The sequence below is a fragment of the Rhinopithecus bieti genome, unplaced genomic scaffold (genome assembly GCF_001698545.2).
Source record: "Rhinopithecus bieti isolate Rb0 unplaced genomic scaffold, ASM169854v2 scaffold_22522, whole genome shotgun sequence".
In the NCBI taxonomy this organism is placed as follows: domain Eukaryota; kingdom Metazoa; phylum Chordata; class Mammalia; order Primates; family Cercopithecidae; genus Rhinopithecus; species Rhinopithecus bieti.
Genome location: NW_016811454.1, coordinates 514,358 through 540,830, shown reverse-complemented (window position 1 = coordinate 540,830; position 26,473 = coordinate 514,358). Strand labels below are relative to the sequence as shown.

Here is a 26,473-nt window from a genome sequence, read left to right as displayed (position 1 = left end):
GTTGAATTATCCTAGCTTCCCTGCAAGGTTGGAATAATTGTCCTCACTCTACAGATGAAGAAACTTCAGCTCAGAGTGGCTCAATGGCTGCCTAAGGTCTCACAATTAGTAAGTCACAGACCCAAGGACTCCAACACAGGCCTTTGTCCTCCAAATCCTGTGCACACTGATTCTACTACCTTTTTCATCAACCCACCAACCCTCAGGATATCCCAGTTTCATCACTGCTTTTCCTCTTACTTTCTTCCCTTTGCAGATCCTTAGCACAACACAGACAAGCGATTGTGGACAAGCCAGTCAGTCCACGGAGCCTGGAGACGTATTCCTATAACATATACCACCCCATGGGAGAGGTAAGGAAGGACACATGGCGGGAGGTTGGTAGTTGTCACAACCCACTTTGGAACAGGCAAAGAATGGTTCACTATTAATATCTATGCATTAGAGAGGCTGAAAATGTGGTGTTAAGGTCTGTCAATACATTAAGTTCAAGGGATTCCTGAACATCTCCCCACCCACCACCACCATTGAAGCTGTAAAAGCTAGTGATATGAAATTTTAAAAAATTAGTAACAAAAAGAAAATGGTCAAGAACATCCCAATGAGCCAGTTTTGCTGCTGTGAACATGAACCAGAATTAAATTTTATTTTTGTTTGTCAAGTTCTTAGCAAGTTTAATTAAGCTAGCCAGCACTGCTGTTTATATGAGTGTGAGGTGGAGAAGCCTTCTGACTGAATCATATTTAGCTGAAAATGTATTTTTTGTAGGATTTACAGGACACATGCAGTAGTTCTTAAGAGGAGAAAACTTTAAAGCTTTTTTATAATCTATGCACCTGACAAAGGGCTAATATCCAGAATCTACAAAGAACTTAAACAAATTTACAAGAAGGCCAGGCGCGGTGGCTCAAGCCTATAATCCCAGCCGGAGGGCCCGAGGCGGGCCGGATCACGAGGTTCAGGCGCAGATCGAGACCATTCCTGGGCTAACACCGCCGTGAAACCCCGTCTCTACTAAAAACTACCAAAAAAAACTAGCCGGGGCGAGTAGCGGCGCCTGTTAGTCCCGCTACCGGAGGCTTGAGGAACAGCGAGAACATGGCGTGAAACCCCGGGGAGGCGGCAGCCTTGCCAAGTGAGCTTGCAGAAATCCGGCCACAAGCCCACTCCACGCCGCGGTGACAGGAGCGAGACTCCGTCTCAAAAAAAAAAAAACAAAAAAAAACCAAAAAAAACAAAAAAAAAAAAACAATTTACAAGCAAAAAAAATTCCCCATCCAAAAAGGTGCGGCAAAGCCGATATGAAAACAGGACACTCCTCAAAAAGAAAGATATTTATTGCAGCCAACACGAACATATGGAAAAAAAATGGCTCAATTTCATCACTGGTCTTAGCAGAAAATGCAAAATTAAAAACCACGATGAGCATACCAATCTCACGGCGCCAGCTAAGAAATGGGCCAATCATTAAAAAGTCAGGAAAACAAACAGATTGCCTGAGAGGTTGTGGAAAAAATATTGAATTGATTTTACCACTGTTGGTGGGAGTTGTAAATTAGTCCAAAAAACATTGTGCGAAAGAGAGTGTGGTGAATTCCTCAAGGAATTCTAGAACTAGAATTCCATTTGCACCTGCCAAAATCCATTTACTGGGCCCATATACCCAAAGGATTACAAAATCTTCTATTGATAAAGACACAGGCTTATGTTTATTGCGGCCCCATATTCAACAAAAATAGCAAAAGACTTGTGCAAACCAAACCCAAATGTCCAATCGAATAAATAAAGGACTGGGATTAAGAAAATGTGGCCACCTATTATTAACCATGGATACTCGCAAGCCATAAAAAAAAGGAATGGAATTTCATGTTTCCTTTGGCAGGGACATGGATAAAAAGCCTGCGAAACCAATTCATTCTAGCAGATAACTATCACAAGGAACAGAAAAAAACTTAAACATCCACCATTGTTCTCACTTCATAAGTGGCGGAGTTGAATAGGTTGAGGGAACACATGCGACACAGAGAGGGGGCAAAAAAACATTCAACACACCGGGGCCCAGTAGCGTGGTGGGGGGTCTGGGGCGCAGGGATAGCACCATTAGGCAGATGATACCTAATGCTTAAAAATTGACGAGTTGATGGGTGAAAGTTAAAAACAAACATGCGCCATGTTATAACCTATGCTAAACAAAAAAACCTAACATGTTGTGGAAACATGTATCCTAGAGCTTAAAGTAATAATTTTTAATAAAGGAAAGCGGGATGGAACCAAAAAACAAATTATGTTGAATGTTAAACCTTTTAAGTATAAATTTTAGAACACAGACCAATTGCTAAATTATACCTTTAACAAAAACCAACCACCCTCTGTAATTCCCATAACGTTAAAAAAAACTGGCGAGAAGCGTTCAAAAAATTTATTATTAATGTTTTTATAAACTTCTATATGAAAAATAAACTGAATCATTAGCTTCTCTCCCCAAAAAAAGAAATATTGTATGGCCTATTAAAAGATTAAGTTTTAGTGGTTTCCAAAAAAATTTGCGATACAGTGAAAAAAATTAGCTTCTACTTATGCCTTACATGTGTGTGATTGTGTTCGTTGCTATGCTGACATTATGGCAAAATCTTTTTTTCGAGGTATAAATTCTAAAAAAAAAATCAGAGTTTTGCTGGGGTTTCATATTTGGCGCATGATTCTTTACATTTTTAATATAAAAATGCCACAATTTTGCCCTTCAAATGACCTTTAACCAATTTATTCTTCAGCATTTTTGGGAATCATTCATATTTTCCAGAATTTTTTTCAACAAAGTACAGAAAAGATTTACACTTTTCTTATAATGTTAAGTCACCCAAAACCGAGCAGTACTGAAAGCTTCTAGCAATTTGAAAAAGGTCCTGTATGGCCCATGCACACTTTATGGGACCTGGTTAATCAGAGATGTGTTCACACCTGGCCTTTGAGCCCAACCTTGGCTGCGTGTGACTTTTCACAACAAAAGACAAACTTAAAACTTTTTTAATTTCCCAGCTTCCTCATCTTGGAAAAACAGGGAAATAGTAGATATCCTATCTTGCTTAGCCACTGTGTGAGGAGTTAAATGAAAATAAACAAACTCTATTGTAACTGAAAACAAGCAATAAATAAAAAATATTGTGCTTGCTACTGGCTACTATTGTAGCTTTCTCTCAAGACTTAAGGCATCTGTAATTCTGAACCTAGTCCCAATCACAGGATTAAACGCCAACTACACATGCTTGCTAGCTGTTATTCTTTTCAAGTGAAAGGACTGCAAATGAAAAATACCCCTCACTCGAGTAAGTATTGATTTTTACTTGCCTTATAGTAAAAATTTTTATCTATTACCTTGATCCTTGGCTTAAAAAAAAATGAATGGTCAATGATGATATAAACAAATTTTCAAAATAGGATATTGTTATCCCTTCAATTAACTTTTTTTTTTTTTTTTTTTGAGATGGAGTCTTTCTCTGTTCACCAGGCCTGGAGTGCAGTGGGCAAATCTCAGCTTCACTGCAAGCCTTACCTTCCTGGGTTTTTCAAGCAAGTCTCTGCCTCAGCTTCTGTAAGCTGAGATTACAGGCCACCCAGCCCCACCATGCCAGCTAATTTTTTTTTGTAATTTTTAGCTAAGAGATAGGTTTTTCACCATCTTTGCCAGGTTGGTCTTGAAAACTTCCTGACTCTGATTTCACCCACTTTGGCTCCCAAAAGTTGCTGCGGATTACAGGTGTAGCCAACCAACACCGGCATTTTAAAACTATATAAACTCTTATTAATTTACTGATATTTAGTTAAATAATAGTTTATTAATTTTATTTAAATATAGTATATTTATTATTATTAAATATAATTATTAAAATTAATTTTTATATAATATTATAAAAATATAATATAATATATATATAATAAAATATTATTATATAAATATAGTTATATTATTTACTATATTTACTATAACTCTTGGTTGTTGTCTGTCAGAGATATCAACTATATAGAAATTGATTATAAGAGGTGTGAAATGCTGATGATTGTCTGAATATGTCTTATTTTTGTGAATTTTCTTATTGCATTCACTGTTACGGAACCCCAAGTTATGGACTTCCAGACCAAGGTGTAAGAACTCTTTCTAAGCACAACATAAGACTTGTAAGTAAATCAGCCACTATTCAGGTCTACTCAATTGAATCAAAACAACTAGCTTAGGACTTGATACAGAAACTTCTGTTGGCATGTGAGAACATGTGAGAGGGCCATACTTAGGTCTTCTCTAATCTTGGAACCATGGTGTATTAGTCTGTTCTCATGCTGCTATAAGGACATACTTGAGACTGGGTAATTTATAAAGGAAAGAGGTTTAATGGACTCACAGTTCCACATGGCTGGGGAGGCCTCACAATCATGGTGGAATGTGAAGGAGGAGCAAAGGTATGTCTTACATGGGGGCAGCAGGCAAGAGAGTGTGTGCAAGGGCACTGCCCTTTATAAAACCATCAGGTCTCCCGAGACTTATTCACTATCATGAGAACAGCTCAGGAAAGCTTGTCTCCCACCCCATGATTCAATCACATCCCACCAGGTTACTCCCATGACATATGGGGATTATGGAAACTACAATTCAAGATGAGTTTTGAGAGGGGACACAACCAAACCAATGTATTCCACCGCTGGCCCTTCCCAAATCTCATGTTGTCACATTTCAAAACCAATCATGCCTTCCCAACAGTCCCGCAAAGTCTTAACTCATTTCAGCATTAACTCAAAAGTCCACAGTCCAAAGTCTCATCTGAGACAAGGCAAGCCCCTTCCACCTATGAGCCTTTAAAATCAAAAGCAAGTCAGTTACTTCCTAGATACAATGGGGGTACAGGCATTGGGTAAATATAACAATTCCAAATGGAAAAAAAAATGGCCAAAACAAAGGAGCCACAGGCCCCAAGCAAGTCTGAAATCCAATAGAGCAGTAATTAAATCTTAAAGCTCCAAAATAATCTCCCTTGACTCCATGTCTCACATCCAGGTCATGCTGATGCAAGAGGTGGGCTCCTACAACCTTGGACTGTTCTGTCCCTGTGCCTTTGCAAGGTACAGCCCCACTCCTGGCTGCTTTCATGGGCTGGCATTGAGTGTCTGCAGTTTTTCCAGGTGCATGGTGCAAGCTGTTAGTGGATCTACCATTCTCTGGTCTGGAGGATGGTGACCCTCTTCTCACAGCTCTACTAGGCAGGGCCCAGTGGGGACTCTGTGTGGGGTTCCAACCCCACATTTCCCTTCTGAACTGCCCTAACAGTTCTTCATGAGGTTCTTCATGAGGGCTCTGCCCTTGCAGCACACTTCTGCCTGGACATCCAGACATTTACATGCATCCTCTGAAATCTAGGTGGAGGTTCCCAAACCTCAGTTCTTGACTTCTGTGCACCTTCAGGCTCAATACCATGTGGCAGCTGCCAAGGCTTTGGGCTTTCACCCTCTGAAGCCATGGCCTGAGCTGTACCTTGGCCCCTTTTAGCCATGGCTGAAGCAGGTAGGACACAGAGCACCAAGTTCCTATGCTGCACAGAACAGGGGGGCCCTGAATCCAGCCCATGATACCAATTTTTCCTCCTAGACCTCCAGGCCTGTGATGGGAGGGGATGCTGTGAAGGTCTCTCACGTGCCCGGGAGACATTTTCCCATTCTCTTGGTGATTAACAATTGGCTCCTGATTACTTATGCAAATTTCTGCAGCAGGCTTGAATTTCTCCCCGGAAAATTAGTTTTTCTTTTCTATTGCATTGTCAGGCTGCAAATTTTCCAAATCTTTATGCTTTGTCACCTCTTGAATGCTTTACTCCCTAGAAATTTCTTCCTCCAGATACCCTAAATCATCTCTCTCAAGTTCAAAGTTCCACGGATCTCTAGGGCAGGGGCAAAATGCCTCCTGTCTCTTTGCTAAAGCATAACAAAAGTCACCTTTGCTTAAATTCTCAGCAAGTTCCTTATCTCCATCTGAGACCACCTCAGCCTGGACTTTATTGTCCATATCACTATCAGTATCTTGGTCAAAGCCATTCAACAAGTCTCTAGGAAGTTCCAAACTTTTCCACATTTTTCTTTCTTCTACTGGGCCCTCCAAACTGTTCCCAACCTCTGCCTTTTACCCAGTTCCAAAGTTGTGTCCACATTTTCAGGTATCCTTATAGAAGGACCCTACTCTACTAGTACCAATATACTGTATGAGTCCATTTTCACAATGCTATGAAGACATACAAGAGACTGGGTAATTCATAAAGGAAAGAGATTTAATTGACTCACAGTTCAGCAGGGCTGGGGAGGCCTCAGGAAACTATAATCATGGTGGAAGGGGAAACAAACAAGTCCTTCTTCATATGGTGGCAGCAAGGAGAAGTGCAGAGTGAAGGGGGTTGGGGGTAGCACCTTCTAAATCCATCAGATCTTGTGAGACTTATTCACTATCATGAGAACAGCATGGGAAAAGCCAATACCCATGATTCAATTACCTCCCACAGGGTCCCTCCCATGACATGTGGGGATTATAGAATTCAAGATGAGATTTGGGTAGAGACACAGTCAAACCATATCACAGGGACATCAGCAAAAGATATCACTGGGATCCATAAAGATGGAAGAAAATCTCACAAAATAAGCCTGATCTGAAATTTCTGGCATGATTGTGTGCCACATGAAAGCTAAGGCAGGTGGTCAATTGAAGGATGTACTGTTATACAATGTTTCTAAAGTGTTACTGGTGGGTTATTCAAACTGTTAATTCTTAAAAACTTATTTGAAAGTGCAATGGTAGATCCTAAGACTTGGTGAGAGAACAGATTGTTAAAGAAAATGAAAGACGGGAGGTTTCGTTTTGTTTCTTTTACCACACAGCTGTTGCAGTCTAGAGCAAAGATAACAGAGTTCAATGTGTCAGTGAAAGAAGCAGTTATCTTAATCAGAGGCATGCAAACAATCTTCCTGCTGATAGCCACAGTCCTCCCTTGCTGTTTCAGATCTATCAGTGGATGAGAGAGATCAGTGAGAAGTACAAGGAAGTGGTGACACAGCATTTCCTAGGAGTGACCTATGAGACCCACCCCATGTATTATTTGAAGGTGAGTGAGAAGGCTGAGAATTACCTTACCAGAAGAATTATCCAATCTGAGGATATGTGTTTACTATTCAGGGACTCTAATCAGAAGTGTGGAAAAGAGGCTATGCAGAATCGCTTTGCTTTTTCCACCCCAAACTGGGCTCTTGAAGTTCAAAACTCGTAGATGTTCTTGCCTTAATCATCTGGGTGAAATCAAGTTCAGGAGTGAAGAGAATTTGGGAGAATTGAGTGGGACCATGGGGGTGGGGCTGAAAAACAGCAGGGCCCAGAAGTGGACAATGTCCATTCGTGCTTCAACCAGACCCAGTTCACTTCTCATCTGTATTTTAAGTTGTTATTTTGTTTATATTTTTAAATTTTAAAATGTTCTTTTAAAAAAAGAAACATGTTTGAAAACCACAGATAACCTTCATTTTTAGCTTCTTCCTTTTATGGTTAAGGGAACAAAGATCCAGAGAAGTGAGGTGACTTGTGAAAGGCCACATAGCCAGATGTCAGTATAGCCAGGGGTATAACCAGGTCTCCAGCATCTCCTACCCCTTTTGCATGCAACATGACCAAAAGTATTTGGGACCAAAAAGCCATTTTTCCACAGGGCCAGGACCCTTGGGCTCCTGGTTCTAGACCAGTGATTTTTCAATTCTAGCTGCAAATTAAAATCACCTGGGAGCTGCCAATAATCCTTATGCCTAGACCCCACCTAAGTTGGTTAGAGATTTTGACCCAGTTGTTTCAGGAGGGACCCGGCGTACTTCGAACACTCTCTAGGTGATCCTAATGTGTAGCCAGAGTTGACAATCTCTGCAACAAACCAGTGGTTTTCAAAGGGCAGCACTTAAATCATCATCATCAGCAGCAGCAGCAGCAGCAGCAGCAGCACCACCACCACCACCACCACCACCACCACCACCACCACCACCTCCACCTGAGGGCTTGTTACAAATGCACACTCTCAGGTCCCTGCAAAGGTTTACTAAATCAGAAACTCAGACGTTGGAGCCCAACAATCTGTTTTAACAAGCCTTCCTCCAGGTGATTCTGATACACACTCAAGTTTCAGAACCACAGTGCATTTTTACACTTGATCATAGCCAAAAGGCTGAGAAGCGATACCACAGTGCATTTCTAACAAGTTCCTAGGTGATGCTGAAACCACTGGTCCAGGACCACTGTTTAAGAACCACTACTAAAGTAGTATGACATTAAGAACCAGCGTTACTTAGTTCACTGCTCTCTTACTACTTAGTGTAGGTGTGTTAATTTACAAAGCACAGCCCTAAATTTGAGAGTTAACTACAACTCTTAAAAAATTATTGGCTCTGAAATAGAATTTACCCAGGGATTATGTGAGCAACTGGTTGATATATTAAGCATGGAGCACCTGCCTACCTGATTTTCCATAGGCCATCCAAGTCTATGCTAAAGCAGCCAAAAAGACATCTAAATATCCTCTGCCTGGGGCATATTATAAAGAATAGAACATGCACATAATAAAGAGTTGATAAAGATAAACATGTAGTTAGCATACATATACTCATAAAAAGGCTAATTATAAGAGAACAATTATAAGAGAATTATAAGAGGGTGCAGTGGCTCATGCCTGTAATCCCAGCACTTTGGGAGGCCGAGGCGGGTGGATCACGAGGTCAGGATATCAAGACCATCCTAGCTAACATGGTAAAACCTCATCTCTACTAAAAATACAAAAATTAGCTGGGCGTGGTAGCACATGCCTGTAGTCCCAGCTACTTGGGAGGGAGAATTGCTTGAACCCGGGAGGTGGAGGTCACAGTGAGCTGAGATCACGCCACAGCACAATAGCCTGGGTGACAGAGCGAGACTCTGTCTCAAAAAAAAAAAAAAAAAAAATTAAGGTAAGAGGCGGATTAGGAATTGTCCTGACAATTTGGAAAATAGATGAGGCTAAAAGGAGAAAATTCCTTGAATATGATAGATCCAATCATGTATTTATTTAATTTTATAAGTTTCTCATAGAGAGGAAGGGAGCCTTCATCACCCCAGCTCCCAATGGTTTTCAACAAATAGCCGTGGTCTAGGCTATTTACAAATCCAAAACAGACGTGACTGTTCTAAGCATGGGAGTGTTAACAGCCTCTTCACCAAAGAGAATCCACAGTTAGCAGATTAATTACCACCCACCCACCCCTCTGAAAGAGGGGAATCTTCCTTAGAGTGAGGCTGTACTGGTGTACAAGAATAGCAAATGGGGAGAAGGAAAGAAGATTGGGCTGGCAGGGAGTCAGGGAGTCTCTCAGGGGAAGGGGAATTTGTGTAATTGAATCCATTTGAAATTTCAAGAATTTTGAGTGGAGATTGGGATTTGTTTTAAAGAACTATGATTCTTGAATATTACCTCTTGTGCACTTCACCACTCTAAGTGAACTCTAAGTGCAAAGGTTTTATAAAGTTTATCCATATTTAGCCTCTTAGCTTGTGGATTAGGGGTTATGCCTTTATCTATAGTTAGGGAATAATTTAAGGTATAGGCAAGATCATTTTTGGGGTGGGTACCACAGGGAGTCAGTGCATGGTCCTGAGAACAACCATCAGGGTAACTGGCAGGAGAACAAGAGTGGCAGAGGAAAGAATCATATTGATGGGTGTCTCATTAGCATCCTTGCCTCCTTCTTGAAACAACAGAGTGGATTAAAAAAAGGGACCTCTAGGGGAATTAAAAATCTCATAACTTTGCACGGTGCCTTACAACAATCAGCAATTGTTTGGTAATGGGGCATGGATGTCTTCTCCAGATCAGCCAACCATCTGGTAATCCCAAAAAGATCATTTGGATGGACTGTGGAATTCACGCCAGAGAATGGATTGCTCCTGCTTTTTGCCAATGGTTTGTCAAAGAAGTAAGTGTCTTTAGCTTCCTCATACTGGTAAATCACCCCCATAAAATATCTGTCGCTTCTTGTCTACTTACAAACCATGCTTCTTTCACATGTTAGTGATGCAACTCTTCACTGTGCTAATCCTTCACCTCAAGTGAAATAAAATTAATGAGTAACTTCACTGAAAACTAAATATTCTGATCTCTTTCCAGTGCATCCAAAATACTTTTTATTGGAGAGTAAACATATCTAAATGTAGAAGAACAAATGTCTATGGAGTCAGAGATGAGTTTGAATCCTGTCTGTGCCTCTTTCTAATGGTATTTGGCAAATTTTCTAGGTTTTGTTTTTGTTTTTGGTTTTGTATTTTTGAGACGGAGTTTTGCTCTTGTTGCCCAGGATGGAGTTTAATGGGCTATCTCAGCTCAGTGCAACCTCTGCCTCCTGGGTTCAAGCGATTCTCCTGCCTTAGCCTCTTGAGTAGCTGGTATTACAGGCATGCACCACCATGCCCAGCTAATTTTGTATTTTTAGTAGAGATGGGGTTTCTCCATGTTGGTCAGGCTGGTCTGGAACCCCTGATCTCAAGTGATCCACCCGCCCTGGCCTCCCAAAGTGCTGGAATTACAGGTGTGAGCCACCATGCCCGGCCAATTTTCTAGTTTTTGATCTGAAAAAGAGTATGAAATAACTACTTCATGGGTCTATAGTGTGGATTAAGATATGTAGCATACAGAAAATATCCAGCATAGTGAATTTTTGTATATTACTTATAATCCTCCCTTGAGGGAATAAGAAACCTTTAAAAGTAACACAGAATACTTTCTTGGTCAGTTTTTTCAGAAACCCAAACACAGAGAAATCCGTAAAGAGTAGTTCTCAGAGTGTTGTCCCCAGATCAACAGTATCAATACCAACTGTGAACTTAATATAAATACAAAGTCTTGGGCTCCATTTCAAACCTAGTGAATTAGAAACATGCGGAGACAGGGATGGTGGGAGGTGAATGGGGTAAGGGAGAGCAGAGGCCAGCAATCTGTGTCTTAACAGGTCCGTCAGTGATTCTGATGTGTGATAAAATTTGGGAACAACTACCGTAATAAGACAACGGAGGAGGGCTTGGGGGCTGGAGGGTGGAGGTTTGATGTGCAGTCACCTCTTATAATTAAGTTGAAATTGGTAGGAAATTAAGAGAGAAAAGATCTCTTCTCAAAATAATTCTGAACATTTCTTTCTTAAATTTCCAGATTCTACAAAACTATAAAGACAACTCAAGGATACGCAAGCTCCTTAGGAACCTGGACTTCTATGTCCTTCCAGTTCTTAACATAGATGGTTATATCTACACTTGGACAACTGTGAGTACACCATGTTTGGTCTTGGGATGCATTCATGAACTAAAGCTCAATTCAGGTTAATTTTTCAATGTTAGCCATTCCAGCTCTAAAAATATTTTATACCTATGTAAAGAAAGGAACCCCATTTGGGATAAAAATCAGCTTAACATCTTTAATCAAACCATCTACATTAAGTTTAGGCCTGAGGAAGCCTAAGGCCTTTTTAGAGTTGAAGTCCATTACAGGTTTTTTCTTTGTTTCTTCCTCCCCTCTTCTATCTTCTTAATGTTTGTGGATCGCCTGCCACCCAATTAGGATTATATTGATAAAAATTCATGTACCAACTTGCATCCATGTCAAATCAGTTCTAGAAGCATAAAGGGAATGAATAATGTATAAACACAAAACCAGCCTACATTTTTCAATGCAATCATTCACACAGGGGGCAAACATCACATAAAGTATTTTTATGCAGCAGACAACTGTCTCTTTAAAATGTTCCTGAAGTCTATCACTCCTCAAATAAGAGCCCCTATTTCTAGAGAGTATTCATTGCCTCCTCTTTTCCATTGCTCCTCTAAGGACTTCAGGGGCCCCTTTCTCTGGAACAGCCTTTCTGGCCTGGTGTGTGAATCGAGTCCTCCCTCTGAGCTTGTCTGATGACACTTGTCTTTATTCCCATCTCCATTCATCAGTCTTCAGCTTCCAGAAATGTGCAGAGACCATCTCTGACATGCCTGGAACGGCCTTTTTCCATCTGTCAAGCTATTTCCCTTTCATCCTGTATCACTTGGACGTAAAAAATGACTCCAAAGCAAACATTCCCTGAGTAAGCAGATCACGTCCACAGGCACTGCTAATGTGCTCATGAGGAAAAGGCCAAACTACTTCCTCCAATTTAATTGTTTACATGTATATATACTTTTGGTTGTACAGATGTTCCTATTATTGGGGGCTGCTAGCCCATCTGCAAGACTAAAAATTACACACACAAGCTGCCTAATGTTAAGGGGAAGTTCTTCCAGATAATCCTAGGAAACATTTTTTATGTTCAAGGACCACCTATCATCACCAACACTGTGATTTATGAAACCTTAGAACAGCAACATCCCTATGTTCCTCTGCTACAGGATCGTCTTTGGAGGAAATCCCATTCACCCCATAATAATGGCACATGTTTTGGGACGGATCTCAATCGAAATTTCAGTGCATCTTGGTGCAGTAAGTACCTGCTTAGTAGATGAATTATGAACAAATATAAAGCTGAGAAGTAAGAAAAGAGATGAATTACTAAATGTATAATTTTTGAAAATAAACATCTAATATGGTACAGCTTTCTGGGCTTCCTAATGAGTTTTATTCCCTCTAACAGGATAATATTATCTAGATAGTAAGAGCTATCAGCATTCCAGTACAGGACTGTCTTCAAGTGAGGCTGCCTAAACAAGAACAAAGTAGACCTAGACCAGTGTGGATATATTTCACATCCATCCCTTTGTTTTTAAATGTATGAATTATCATAAAGAAAAGAAAAATCAGAGACTTATCCTTGCAGATTATTTCACAGCAGGGGTGGGCAGTAAACAAACCAAACATTTTCTCTCCTTATGGCATTTTCATGTTTCCAAATCTCAATATGCCCAGTGAATTGGAAGCAAATAAAGAAGGAGGAATGGCTGAGAACGTTGCCATTAACCAGATGGGAAGGGTTAAAATTGAGACTTGGCAGCTGTGTGGTCTTGAAAAAATTGCTTCATCTCTGTGGTTTAGTTTTCTTTAATGTAAAATGTAGGTCACAGTAACCCTACCTTATCAGTAATTTGTTGTGGGGATTAAATGGAATGCTACTTAGGAAGTGTTGGGTACAGTACCCGGCAGATAAGAGGTGCTCAACTGATCATTCTTATTATTATTAATGAGGATTACAGACCACTTATGTCCTTGCTAAATAGCTCTAATGAGACTCAAGCTAGTAAGACGTGAAGGAGAACCTTAAATCAAAAAGACGACGTCAGAACCTTACCCAGGAACCCAAGAACTGCTTTCCAGGCATTTGTTTCAGGGCCCACCACAGGTTTAAGTAAAAGTATACTAAAATGCCATTTCATTTTGTAGCCCCTTTCCCGGGCCATGGAAGCATGGAGTTTGTTTCTAAATCCTAACATTATCCCTTTCTGCCATTCTGAGTTCCTTCTAGAATGGTTATCCTTCAGTGACTATACAAGTTGACTAATCTAGCCAGGACTAACTCAACCAAGGGCAGGCGCTGATTCTACTCACAGATGCCCTGAGTATGGATGACTCCTTGCCATTGGTCATTTCCAAACTGAGATCATGCAGCCTTCTTTGTGATTTCTTCCATATTCTAGGTATTGGCGCATCTAGAAACTGCCAAGATCAAACATTCTGTGGGACAGGGCCAGTGTCTGAACCAGAGACTAAAGCCATTGCCAGCTTTGTAGAGAGCAAGAAGGACGATATTTTGTGCTTCCTGACCATGCACTCTTATGGGCAGTTAATTCTCACACCTTATGGCTACACCAAAAATAAATCAAGTAACCACCCAGAAATGGTGAGTCCACAGCACTAAGGCCTCCAGAAAAACCTCAGCAAGACCTCTGCCTTCCTTTTTCTGATTTCCATTTCCAAGATTTTGGCTCCAGTTGCCCTTTTGTTCTCTCTGCTTATCCCTATATTCTTTTTCCTGCTTTTGCACCTTGCCAGACGCCTGCTGGGAAAGCTTTGGGTTAAATGCTGCTTTACCTACATTAATTAACTACCTGTTTCATAAAGTGTCAAGTTGGGAGACATCTTAGGTATTCATCTATAATATAAATGAGATGATTATATTAATAATCTGCAGGAATGCACTTTCATTTCTGTAAATTCTCTTGAAGCTCCGTTCAGCAATTACAGCTTTTGAACCATGCTTTCAAGAACTTGCCAGCTGTTAGTGGAATATGGCATATCTAAAATAACATGGCTAAATAATATCTGCTCTCTTCTCTGCTAAACACAATGCTCTATTTTCTTCTAAACCCTTCTTTCAGTATTTGCTTAGGACTATTTGTAAGGGGAAGTGCCAGCAAAATGCAAGCTGGAGCAGGGAAACTGTTTCTGGTCTTATCCGGGTCCTTCTCTGAAGCTGTGTTTACCCAAGCACTGTTGGGCAGAATTACGGAGAAGGACTGGGCAATTTGCCCTTTTGTGAACCAGAGGACAACAGACACAACTCAAAGAGAGGGTAAATTTAGAATTGCAAATTGCAATAAGTGTTTTCCTTTTATTTTTTGTTTTTTTTTTTCATTTTTAATTGTAATAAAATAAACATAAAATTTACTATCTTTTTTTAAAGATATACAGTTTTTTTTATACAGTTCAGTAGTGTTAAGTATATTCACATTGTTATGCAGCCAATCACCGTTGAAACTATGCCCATTAAACAACTTTCCATTTCTTCCTATAGGAGTCCCTGGCAACCATCACTCTACTGTCTGTTTCTATGAATCTGACTACTCTAGATACCTCATATAATAGAATCATGCAGTATCTGTCTTTTTATGGCTGGCTTTCACTAAGCATATTATCCCAAGTTTCCCCATGTTGTAGGGTGTATCGTAATTTTCTTCCTTTGTAAAGCCAAATAACATTCCACTGTGTGTATACACTACATTTTGTTCATCCCATCCACTTATCTGCCAATGGACACACTTGGGTTGCTTCCACCTTTTGGCTATTGTGAACAATGCTGCTATGAATATGCATGTGTGAATCTCTCTTAAGACTCTGCTTTCAATTTTTGTGGATTCATATCCAAAATGTAATTGCTGGATCACATGGCAACGCTATTTTTAATTTTGGGGGGAACCACCATACTGTTTTTTATAGAGGCTGCTCCATTTGATATTCCCACCAACAGTACATAAGGGTTTCTCCACATTCTTGCCAACACTTGTTATTTTCTGTTTATCTTTTTATTTTTTAAAAAACCATGCTCCTCTTTGTATGCAAATGCTGAGAAGGAGTGGGGCTAAGCTTGCTCTGTTCTTAATATCACAGAGGCCTGATGACCTCTTGGTTAGGTTACACCTCTTGCACATCTCCCTCTGGAGCACAACCCAGAAGACACAAGGCCTGAACACTAAAAGAAAAACTACTACAGACCTATGTTGGAGGGAGCCCTTCTCCCAACAGTCAAAAACATCCAACAATACTCAAGTACCTTTCTTGCAATTATTCTTCCTTTTCTTGGTCCAGGAACACTTGTACCGCATGATCATTTGGTAACACGTGGAAATAACTAACATCTGCCTAGATCTTTACAATTTACAAAGAGATTTATAGCTATTATCTCCTTTGACCCTCATGATAATATATTACATTCACTTTGGAGTATAGAAATTGAAACTCTGAGTTAACTTTATCTTCATAACTCTATAAATAGAAAGTGGTGGGGCCCAGGCTGGAACTCATATCTTTAGACTCCAGAGGACACATTCATCATCGCACTACCTCACACTGCCTCTCTCTGCTCAGAAAGGGTGTGCAACTTCTAGGAGTCTATCAGCTAGATTCCCAGTCAACTATGTGCTATTTCCTTCTCATTTGTGAGAACTGGAAGTTCTATTTCTTCAATAAAGAAATATACAGAAGCAGATATTTCAGTCAAGAAGCCCAGAATGCTCCCTTTTTCCCAGTTTTGGGGATATTTGTTGTAGATTCCTACTTTCTGCTTAAAGGGATCTGTGACAAACACAAATGAATCTCCAAAGACAGGTAATTAGAGATCTTTGATGGAAAGTGGTCTTCCACCAACAGAAAAAGGAGGCTAGTATATTCTAGTATTTTTCTTGGGTACTTCATTCTCTAATTGGTTCAGGAAAACAGACACTATGTGACCATTTTGCCAAGTTTGTATTCAAAGGTTGGAGGGTCTTGTACTGCTGACTGACTGTCTGGTTAGAGCCCTGTGCTGTGGCCAGAGGCTAGAAGGAGCAAGACAGCAGGAGAGACCTGAGGCAATGGCACCACCACTGCTGGACAGTAACTCTGAGAAGGGAATAACTAGCAACTTCATAGCACTAAATACAGAAAACAGTAAATCAAATTGAGAAAGATGGCTTCAATTCTGTGTCTCTTACAGTCTCAGGTGCTGAAGAGTTCACATAAACAGTCATCTCCAAGCCTTTTCAATAAAAAGACTGTGAATATTTTACTACCACGTGTCTACCTTATTGAAGCTACTTAGCAGGGTTTTTTGGTTCTTGGGGGCAAGCTTTGATAGAGTGCACAAAGACACAGAATCGAGCCAACTGCTCCAAGGAGATTTCCATTTCTAGTACTATTTACAAGCAGCAGAGACTAGTAATTAATCTTTATTATTTACAAAACCAAAAGTTTATAGAAATCATAGTAAATATTATACTACGTGATAGACAGCTTGGCAATCACTATGTAGGAGAAACATAACTATATATAGACTCTTTCTAAACTGCTCTGGAAATTAGAATAGCTGTAAGAATTCTAATGTTTTACATGCTTGCATTCTTTCCATTTGAATTCTCTTTGTATCAGCCTCTGTACTCCATCCCAAGCTCTGTTGCCACCACCCCCACCAGGCCAGGGCTTTATTCAACCATTCCGTGGGCCTGCCTCTGAATATATGCTTACAGGAAATTCTCTGGGCCCAGAGAAGGAGTTGTTAAGCAGGCCAGAGGTTTTTAGAAATGTATATTATGTACTATTGGCAAATGAGTTTTTATTATTTTTATTAGGAAGTACCTGTAAGCTGAGAAAAAAAGGGCAGCAAAGAAATTGGCTCTATCATAGCCTTGCAATGTAGTGTCAGAAGGAAAGAGAAGTACAATCAGGAGTTTCACCTCCAGAGATGGAAGTTGAATTCAGAAGTCTAGGGGATTTTCATTTTATCTTCTCAGAAAGGCCCAAATAGCTAAGCTGAGGATCACAACTGAATGCCTCTCATATCTATCTCTTACTCCTCTCTGCTTCTCCATAGTAATTCCTCATGGAATTATTAAAATAGAACTCAAAAGTTCTTTTATCAACAAAGAAGGGTAAACTGGAAAGACTATTTCCTACCCCACAGCCAGGATTTGAGGAAAGGGAATGATATCGGATAAAATAAATGATGGCTGGCAATGAGAAAAAAAAATTTCTTGTCGAGGGTGAGCTGCAGGAAAGAGAAAAAAAAAGCAAGGAACCATTTGGTTGGCAAGTATAGTCTGGGTCTGATGCATATATCTCAAATGAAAGGTAAGGCCTCACATGGACCAGTTAGCATGGTGTTCCATTAAAACATACACACACACACACAACACATGGGAATTAAAAATAATTAAAAGCAATTCGTATCTCTGCTAGAGACTCTTAAAGAACTTCAGAAGGGAATGTGGTTGGTAAATCACAATGCTTTTCCCAGGCCCCTTCTCTCAACTTCATTACATACAGCAGCTACCCTGAATCCTGCCCACCCCTCAGTCTCATTTCCTTACCAGAATTTCTCTCTCCAGCAGACCGTTCTTGGACCTCCTCCCAGTGTAAATGATTAAACCAGCTTTTTTAGCCTCTCCTACCCATTATCTCAATTCTGGATAACACAAACCCAGGAACTGAGGCAGACTCAGAATCCCTTTTTAGGAAGTGAGGGAGAAGGTGAATGGCCAAAATGGCATTCTTAGTGAGCGGAGAGAGAGCAAGTGACTTGCAAGTATGTTTGACAGAGTGTTTTTTCTCTGATGTTAGTCATACACAGAAAGCCCCAAGTACCTTAAGAACACTGCCCACAATGTTCCAGTATGATCCCCCAACATCCTTATTGCCTTATTGCCAGCAGAAATATTGTTCCTTTTGAATTTCACTGGGCCAGTTTCCTCTCTAGACAAGCACTACTCTGCAACATCTCAGGATTCAGCTGGACAATACAGAGCTGGGAGAAAGAGAATCTAAAATGAGACCTGTCCCTAGTCAGGTATTCAGGGAGCTGGTGCACTTGGAGTGCAGTCAGGCAGCCCTGAGGGGTAAAGCTATGGTGGATCACAGTACAGGCAGGGAGGGAGACCGTCATGGGAAGCAGTGGGATATTCCATCTGACGGGTAGAACACACATGTCTAGGGTGGGGAATACCTAGAGGGTCTGTCGGCAAACCTAGACGAGATGCATCAGAAGGTCAATAAGCCCAGCCAGTAGACTTGGGCCTCACTAACGTGACTCTGATCTCAGGAAAGGGGCTGCAGAGGTGAAGTGGTGGTAGGTGTGGGGACGGGTATGACTTCCAGCTCTGAAATGCTATGAGAGATAAACACTATAAGGAAAACAAAGAGGGGAGTCAGAGAGAGATATGAAGAAAGGGCTATGGGGATTCAAAGTGGGAAGAGATAGAATCCAGTTGTAGGGATCAGGTAAGGCCTCTTGGAGAAGTTGGCATTTGAAAAAGTCCTTTGAGGCTGGGCAGAATTTCAACAGCAGAGATAAGAGGTAGGGATTCCATGTGGAGGAAACATCCTGAGGAAAGATAGAGGCTGAGGAATATGGGGCAAGGCTGAGGAATGGTAGGAAAACGAGTTTTTGACTATCATCTGGGGGGATGACAAAATATGGTGTTGGGAAGGTGGGGTAGAGTCATATTGGAGAGGATCTCAAAAACTAGGCTGAGAAGTTTGTACTTAATTCAGTGAGCAACCAGGAGCTCTTGAAGACTTTTCCACAGGATCATGATCATAGCTGTATGCTACAAAATTTCATCTGGAAGCCAGGTGGGAGAACTTGAAAGAAGGATTGGTGAGAGGAATGGAAATCTATTAGAAGATGCCACAGACGGCCAGGCGCGGTGGCTCACGCCTGTAATCCCAGCACTTTGGGAGGCCGAGGCTGGTGGATCATGAGGTCAGGAGTTCAAGACTAGCCTGGACAAGATAGTGAAACCCCGTCTCTACTAAAAAACCACAAAAATTAGCTGGGTGCAGTGGCAGGCACTTGTAATCCCGGATACTTGGGAGGCTGAGGCAGGAGAATTGCTTGAACCCGGGTGGCAGAGGTCGCGGTGAGCCAAGATCGTGCCACTGTACTCCAGCCTGGGCGACAGAATGAGACTCCATCTCAAAAAAAAAAAAAAAAGATGCCACAGACCATTTCAGAGGTAGAGTCTGACATAGAATGATGACACTGGAAATGCAACTTGGCAACTGTTTTAGAGATGGAATATCAGAGATGCCTGCAGAATTCTACATGTGTGTTTGGTAGAGCATGCAAGCCCAGAAATATGAAAGTCAGAGCAGCCTTATTAGCGGGATAGATGGTGAAAATGGATTTGAGCGTGTTGAATCTGAGGTACCAGCAGGCTACCTAGATGTAGACGTCCAATGGGAAGTTGGAAAGGTGGCCTAAAACTCTGGAGATGAATCTGGACAAAACACCAAACGCTTGGATCGTTGGATTTATTTTAAACACCAGATATCTGTGTCTGCATTTCCCACCTACAGATTCAAGTTGGACAGAAGGCAGCAAATGCATTGAAAGCAAAGTATGGAACCAATTATAGAGTTGGATCAAGTGCAGATATTTTATGTAAGTATCTTTTTTTGCCTCTTCAATAGTATCTAAGGCACAAAAGAAGTCAGTGGACTTTGGGTGGCGAGATAGGCGGGAGAGGAACAGAAGAGTTCCTGGGATCAACAGGGAGTTGTACAAATCAAAATGACCAAGGATAAAAGGGAGTCTGTACAAATCCAGAATTATACTCTCTAGGGATAAGGTATGAACTAAAAGAAAAAGAATTAATGCGCTGGCTCAGACCAGAACTTCCCCTGGCTTCAGTTAAAAAGAGCTGGCAAGCTAGAAGGCACAGGAGTTAACGGGAAGGACATTGTCCACTGACCTTTGGTCAGTCAATTCAGTTCTCAGAGGACCCATCAGGCTAAGAAAGCCCTGGAGAAAAATATCTAAAGACAATAATTTAGTTGAAAGGAGAGCGCGCTGTTTCTCCCAACCCCAACCTCCACCTTCTCCACCCTCCATGAGCCCCCCTCTAAATACTTGTATAATATTTTTCTTGTGGGTCATTTTGTTTCTGTTCCTTTCTTTATATGACTCAGTTCACTCTTGCCAGGCAATATTAGGTTGCCAAGTCAGTGACTCAGCTGAGAAACTTTAGCCAAACCTCCCCATGTGCCAGACACAGTGTCAGGTATGATGGGGGACAGAGACACTAAATAAGATGTGGTTCCCGCCCTGCAGAGGCTTACAACCAAGGAGAAAGAGAAGACAGCTATTCCTGAGACCCTGATCTAAAACAGCTTCTTTATTTTACTAAGTGAACCTTTAGTTCCTGAAATGGCTATAGAAATCTGTTCTTTCAAAGTACGACTTCTACCTCTGCCTTCATGTTTTCACCTGTAGATGCCTCATCAGGGTCTTCAAAAGACTGGGCCCGAGACATTGGGATTCCCTTCTCATATACGTTTGAGCTGAGGGACAGTGGAACATACGGGTTTGTTCTGCCAGAAGCTCAGATCCAGCCCACTTGTGAGGAGACCATGGAGGCTGTGCTGTCCGTCCTGGATGATGTGTATGCGAAACATTGGGACTTGGACAGTGCTGGAAGGGTGACATCTGCCACTGTGCTGCTGGGCCTGCTGGTGTCCTGCATGTCTCTTCTCTAAGTGCATCCCACTCAGGCCTGCTCAACCCCAGTGGCTTGGGTATGGCTGGAGGAACAGTGTGCTATGGTTGTAGAGAAACCAAATCATTTAACTAAAAATACTTCCTATTTCAATAAGGAAAAATCATGTCTGCGTTTTAATATTTGTTTTTCTGTGAGCTGAGCTTTATTCCTTTATACAAGGAATTAGTTAGGTATTAGTTAGGAATTAGTTAGGTATTAGTACAATAATGCTACAAACCAAACCTCTCTAAAACCAAGTGGTGCAAATCTACAGGTCATGATGCAGTGATCTTGGTTGTGCTCGCTTAGGCATCCGTGGTCAGTTTCAGGGCAGCTGGTAGATCTCGGATGAACTCACTCTGGGGGTTGGCTACTGTAGGCTAGTATAGGATAGCCTCAGCTGCAATGAGGAACGGGGGCTCTGCTCCCTGTATTTTCTCCTCCAGCACATTAGTACCATGCACTCATGGCCATGGTGAAGGAGCAAAAGCAGCAGGAGAGCAAGTCTCAATGTGCAGGCACTTTTCAAACCTCTGCTTGCATCCTATTTGCTAACATCCCATTTGCCAGAGGAAGTCACATGGCTGAGCTCTGCATCAAGGGGTGGAACAGAGCAGAAGGTGGTGAGTGAAGAATTGGGGCCATCAGTGAAATGACTCTGTCTGGTGTTTATATCACACCCTTGACCTTCACTGGCTTAGCTTCATAGTCGGTAGCTCAGCTACAATTCGAGGCAGCTCAACTAGATGGCTATTATCCTATTCAGCTTTAAATGCAGAGAAACCTGTGAGTTCCAGTGGAACCCCACTGCTCTTGAAATCTAATTAAAAGTCACATGATGAGATTCTGATAGGGTCTTTTGTGTTCTACTAATTTTTGTGATTTATGATCTTAACATTCACTAAGGAAAATGAAGTAGGAATAGGTCTTCTACCCTGGTGTCTGGGAAATTTTTCTCATCTGTATTCTTCAAAAATTTTGCTTATGCTTTTGAACCAGGTTCTTGCTTTCTTAATTTTGTGTTAATGAGTTAGTAGCAGCATTCAGAGGATAAGTTATACAATCTCTCTTGATGACTGTTGTTGGTTTTATTTACTTATATATTCATTTAAAAAATTTAAGGATCTACTAGGTGCATTTTGATAGGTTCTGGGATTACAATGGTGAATAAGATAGATGTGGTCCCTGTCTATTTGAAATTTATATTCCAATGAGTGAGATCAGGAGTAGCAGCCATAAATAATTGGAATGGACATGCTATTTCATACCAGGTGAATCCCAGCTCTAGGGGAATACAATAAGCAAGAACACAAATAAATAAATTAAATATTGCAGTTTGTGACACATACTATGAAAGAAATGAAAAGTCAATAGAGAGGAGAGGAAGGCCCATATTGTATGTGTACGGATATCTGGGCATTTAATTGTGCTATCTCATCTATTAAATTTTAAGTGCTGTTAAAGTAGCAGCCATGACTGTCATTTCCTATGTATCTCTATGTGACACCTTGAAATGGTGCTAAGCAGTTGTCAGGCTTCGAATAAATGTAGTTGTGACCAGCTGACAGGGCATCCTTGGGTGTTCAGTCACCCATTGCCAAATATCCTTGTTGGTCACAGTCACAATACACTTGTTGGTTGTAACCCTTTTATTGCCTTTCTTTGTAGTCTTTATTTCTTCATGTTTTGCTAGTGTGTGGCTGATAAGGGTCAGAAAGGAAAATGTCAGAGGCAATAGGGTTTAATGAATCAGAGAAGAGCTATTTACATAAAAATGCCAACTCCACAATTGTGGCATTGTCAGGAGGAAATGGTTTGGTTTCATCAATGGTCAGCCTAGAAAGGAAGAAAACTAGTGTGACCACCCAATGCTATATTCAAGAAGAAAGCAGGGGATCTGTGCTTACAGACACTGGTTATCAGTGTTCATCTAGCCTGGGTTTTAGTCTCCAAGGCTATTTTAAAAATAACTCGAACCTCTGAGTACTATGGGAGCTCTGATCTACAAAGTTTAATTCATGTCTAGAGATGGAGCTCATGGGCAAATAAAGTCTAAAGAGAATAGAGAGAAACTCAGTTAATCCATCAGCTTGCCTGAAACCTCCCACATGGATTTTTCCAGATTCCAGGATACGATCATAGTTTCCTTGAGGGGACTTCACCTGTGTCTGGGGGAATAAGGTACTGGGAAACATGACAGAGTTTTTACTGCTTCTGGAAGTTTTTTATTTCCTGTGAAAGGATCCTAAGAACAGGGATAGAAAGATGGTGAATGACCACACTGATCTTTCTAAGAATGTTTTCAACTTCGTGGTGGAAAGTGATATTTGTTTGGGAAAACTTCACAGCTGATGCTACTAATGCAATCTTGAGAGTATCCTGTTTGTAGTTTGGTTGGGTCTGGGATTTGATTTTATCATACTTTAAAGCTAAGAAGTTAGCTTGTTAATACTTCATGTATGTTAGTAGAAGGCTTGAAACTCCCAGTCAGAGTCAAAGGACACTATTTCCCAAAGCACATGAAGCAGCATGAGCATCAGCATATTTACAGGGATTCCTCCTTCTCCCAAGCTCCAAGAGGATGATGCAAAGAGCCCAGATGCCACGTGCACATGCAGCGAGTTGTGCAACCGAGAGAAACACTAACCTTTGGAATTCACTGCTTTTACAGCAAGCAGTAAGAAGCCCGATCTTATCCCAGAAGAATACATGTCCCCATCACTCAAGGTTGCTTGCTTACTGCAAATAAAACTGAGAAATGGCCCAGGTAAAAGTGGTCAGGGCCTTGCATCCTTGGCCCAGCCAGGAAGATGTGCAGGAGAAAAAGAGGCTCTAAAGGACTGTCTCCCAGTAAGTTTTATGTGTCAGGTTGAATTCTATGAAATTGCTGCTTTTGTGGGTCAACAAAGTTCAACTATTGGTGATTTTTACATGGTTCAATTTAAGTTTATCTCAGTACTAATCAAAGTACTTTTATAATGCCTCCTCTTTTATTTTTAGGAAGTTTGACTATTCTGCCTTTTCCGTTACTATTTCTGTCTTTCCACCAAACTCTATCAGTGCTTTTTCCATAACTATTCCTACAAAGGATCTAGATCTTCTTGACTTACAGGTGAATTTAGAGTTTAAAATGATGCAAAATAATAAATGCAGATGATATACAAGCTTCTAGCTTCTAGCGCTAGGGTTTTTTTTTTACGGCACTGTCAAAGTGAGTTATATTTTTATTTTCACTATGTATGACAAAGCTCCTATTTCTCTTCCTTATGCAGTTTATCAGTCTCCTGATATGTTATTAAAAATATATTCTTTATATCACCCCAGTATTATTCATATCTTATGTATATAATTTGAATCTGGTATAAATTTACTATGGCACTAAGAGAAGCCCACTGCTCAAGAACATAAAATTGCAGTACTAAATACAGAGTTTTTTTAAAATCTAAAATTAATAATTATTTATTTTATGATGTGCAGCAATTGAAATATTTTATGTGTATTATCTTGTGTGAAGATGTTACCAGAAAGGGGTCCCAATCCAGAATCCAAGAGAGGGTTCCTGGATCTCATGCAAGAAAGAATTAAGGGCAAGTCCACCGAGTAAAGTGAAAGCCAGTTTATCAAGAAAGTGAAGGAACAAAAGAATGGCTGCTCCATAGACAGAGCAGCCCCAAAGGCTGCTGGTTGCCCATTTTTATGGTTATTTCTTGATGACATGCTAAACAAGGGGTAGATTATTCATGCCTCCCCTTTTTAGACCATATAGGGTAACTTCCTGATGTTGCTATGGCATTTGTAAACTGTCGTGGTGCTGGTGGGAGGATAGCAGTGAGGACGACCAGCAGTCACTCTCATCGCCATCTTGGTTTTGGTGGATTTTGGCTGGCTTCTTTACTGCAACCTGTTTTATCAGCAAGGTCTTTATCTTGTGCCAACCTCCTATCTCATCCTGTGACTTAGAATGCCTTAACGGTCTGGGAATGCAGCCCAGTAGGTCTCAGCCTTATTTGACTCAGACCCTATTCAAGATGGAGTTGCTCTGGTTCACATGCCTCTGACAATACTCATAAGAATCTTGAGTTAGATATTTTTATTTATTTGATGAAGAAACTGAGACAGACAGGTTAAGAAATATGCCCAGCCATGGGCACACGTCTGTTTATTTGTTTGTTTGTTTGTTTTTAGAGACAGGCTCTCACTCTATTGCCCCAGGCCAGAGTGCAGTAGCACAACCATAGCCCATTGCAGCCTCAAACTCTTGGGCTCAAGTGATCCTCCATCCTCAGCCTCCTGAGTAGCTGTGACTATAGGTGCACACCACCACACGTGGCTAATTTTTTATTTTTTTTGTAGAGACAGTTATGTTGCCCAGGCTGGTCTTGAACTCCTGGCCTGAAGCAATCCTCCTACCTCAGCCTCCCAAAGTGCTGGGATTACAAGTATGAGCCACTGTACCCGGCTAGCAACACTGTTCTTAATGATTGATTAGTTGTATTGGAATAGGAATTTTCCAGTTTTAGGATGTCTGAAGTGCTCTCTAAGGGATACTGCCAGTGCTTTGCCAAAACTCCTTCAGGTAACTTCTCCTGAATCCCTCTCCATCTTTGACATGTTTTTACCTCCAATGGCTCATAATTGCATGACTTTTTCCAGTGGCTACCCTTGAGCTACTGCATGTACTTTGCCTACCGCTACAGAGAGTTAGAAGTGTGTGACAGTGACACCTGTTAAAAGAAAACCCTTAGTCAAATTAAAGTCAACAGATTTTAAGTGAGCAAGGAATGATTCACGAATCAGGCAGACTCCTGAGCTAGAGCAGGCTCAAAGAGACTCTGGCACAGTCACAGAGTGGAAGAAGATTTATAGACAGAAAAAGGAAAGTGACATATAGAAAACCCAAAGTGAGGTAAAGAAACAGTCAGATTGGTTACAGCATGGCATTTGCCTTATTTGAACACAGTTTGAACAGTTGGCCCCCTTTGATTGGCCAAAACTCTTTGATTGGCACAAGAATAGGTTACAGTCTGTTCATACCTCCATTTAGGTTCACTATGTGAACACCTAAACGTGCCTGGCCGAGAGTTTTTTGACTGATGATTTTAGTTTTTAGGGTTTCTTGTTGTTATTGCTGTTGTTCACTCCTTTGCACTGGCTGTCAAGAACTGCCAGAGAAAAATTGGGTAACCTTGCCAACTGGCACCATTGCAAACCTAAGAGTTTCTGATCTCACCTGGACCCTTCAGCTTAAGAAATACTGTTCAGTGTTTCCTTAGTCAGTCAGTCTCCTCCTCTGTCACATATATAATGGCATCATAGGATTGTTGTAAAAATTCAGTGGAATGATATGCTTGGTCCAGGGTCTGGTACAGGGACAGAGAGGGCATCAGTATTACATACAAATTGTTCTCCAGTCTTTATCTCTCCATTTCTTTTATTATTATTATTATTATTATTATTATTATTATTATTATT

General features: G+C 40.9%; 1 protein-coding gene across 5 annotated transcripts in view; it reads left to right on the top strand.

Annotated features, from left to right (window-relative positions):
* Nucleotides 1-26,473, top strand: part of CPO (carboxypeptidase O) — a 67,822-nt gene that overhangs the window by 24,013 nt on the left and 17,336 nt on the right. For 2 of the 5 annotated variants that reach the window (XM_017893915.1, XM_017893917.1), the window contains exons 3-10: nucleotides 257-353; nucleotides 7,029-7,130; nucleotides 9,901-10,005; nucleotides 11,232-11,342; nucleotides 12,452-12,542; nucleotides 13,691-13,893; nucleotides 19,821-19,905; nucleotides 20,737-22,633. In XM_017893915.1, the coding sequence (XP_017749404.1) occupies nucleotides 345-353; nucleotides 7,029-7,130; nucleotides 9,901-10,005; nucleotides 11,232-11,342; nucleotides 12,452-12,542; nucleotides 13,691-13,893; nucleotides 19,821-19,905; nucleotides 20,737-20,999 (969 nt within the window). In that variant the 5' untranslated portion in view covers nucleotides 257-344 and the 3' untranslated portion in view covers nucleotides 21,000-22,633. Of the gene's footprint in view, nucleotides 1-15; nucleotides 109-256; nucleotides 354-4,118; nucleotides 4,174-7,028; nucleotides 7,131-9,900; nucleotides 10,006-11,231; nucleotides 11,343-12,451; nucleotides 12,543-13,690; nucleotides 13,894-19,820; nucleotides 19,906-20,736; nucleotides 22,634-26,473 lie in introns of those variants that run through there. The other 3 variants (XM_017893918.1, XM_017893916.1, XM_017893919.1) reach the window with 3 other exon arrangements.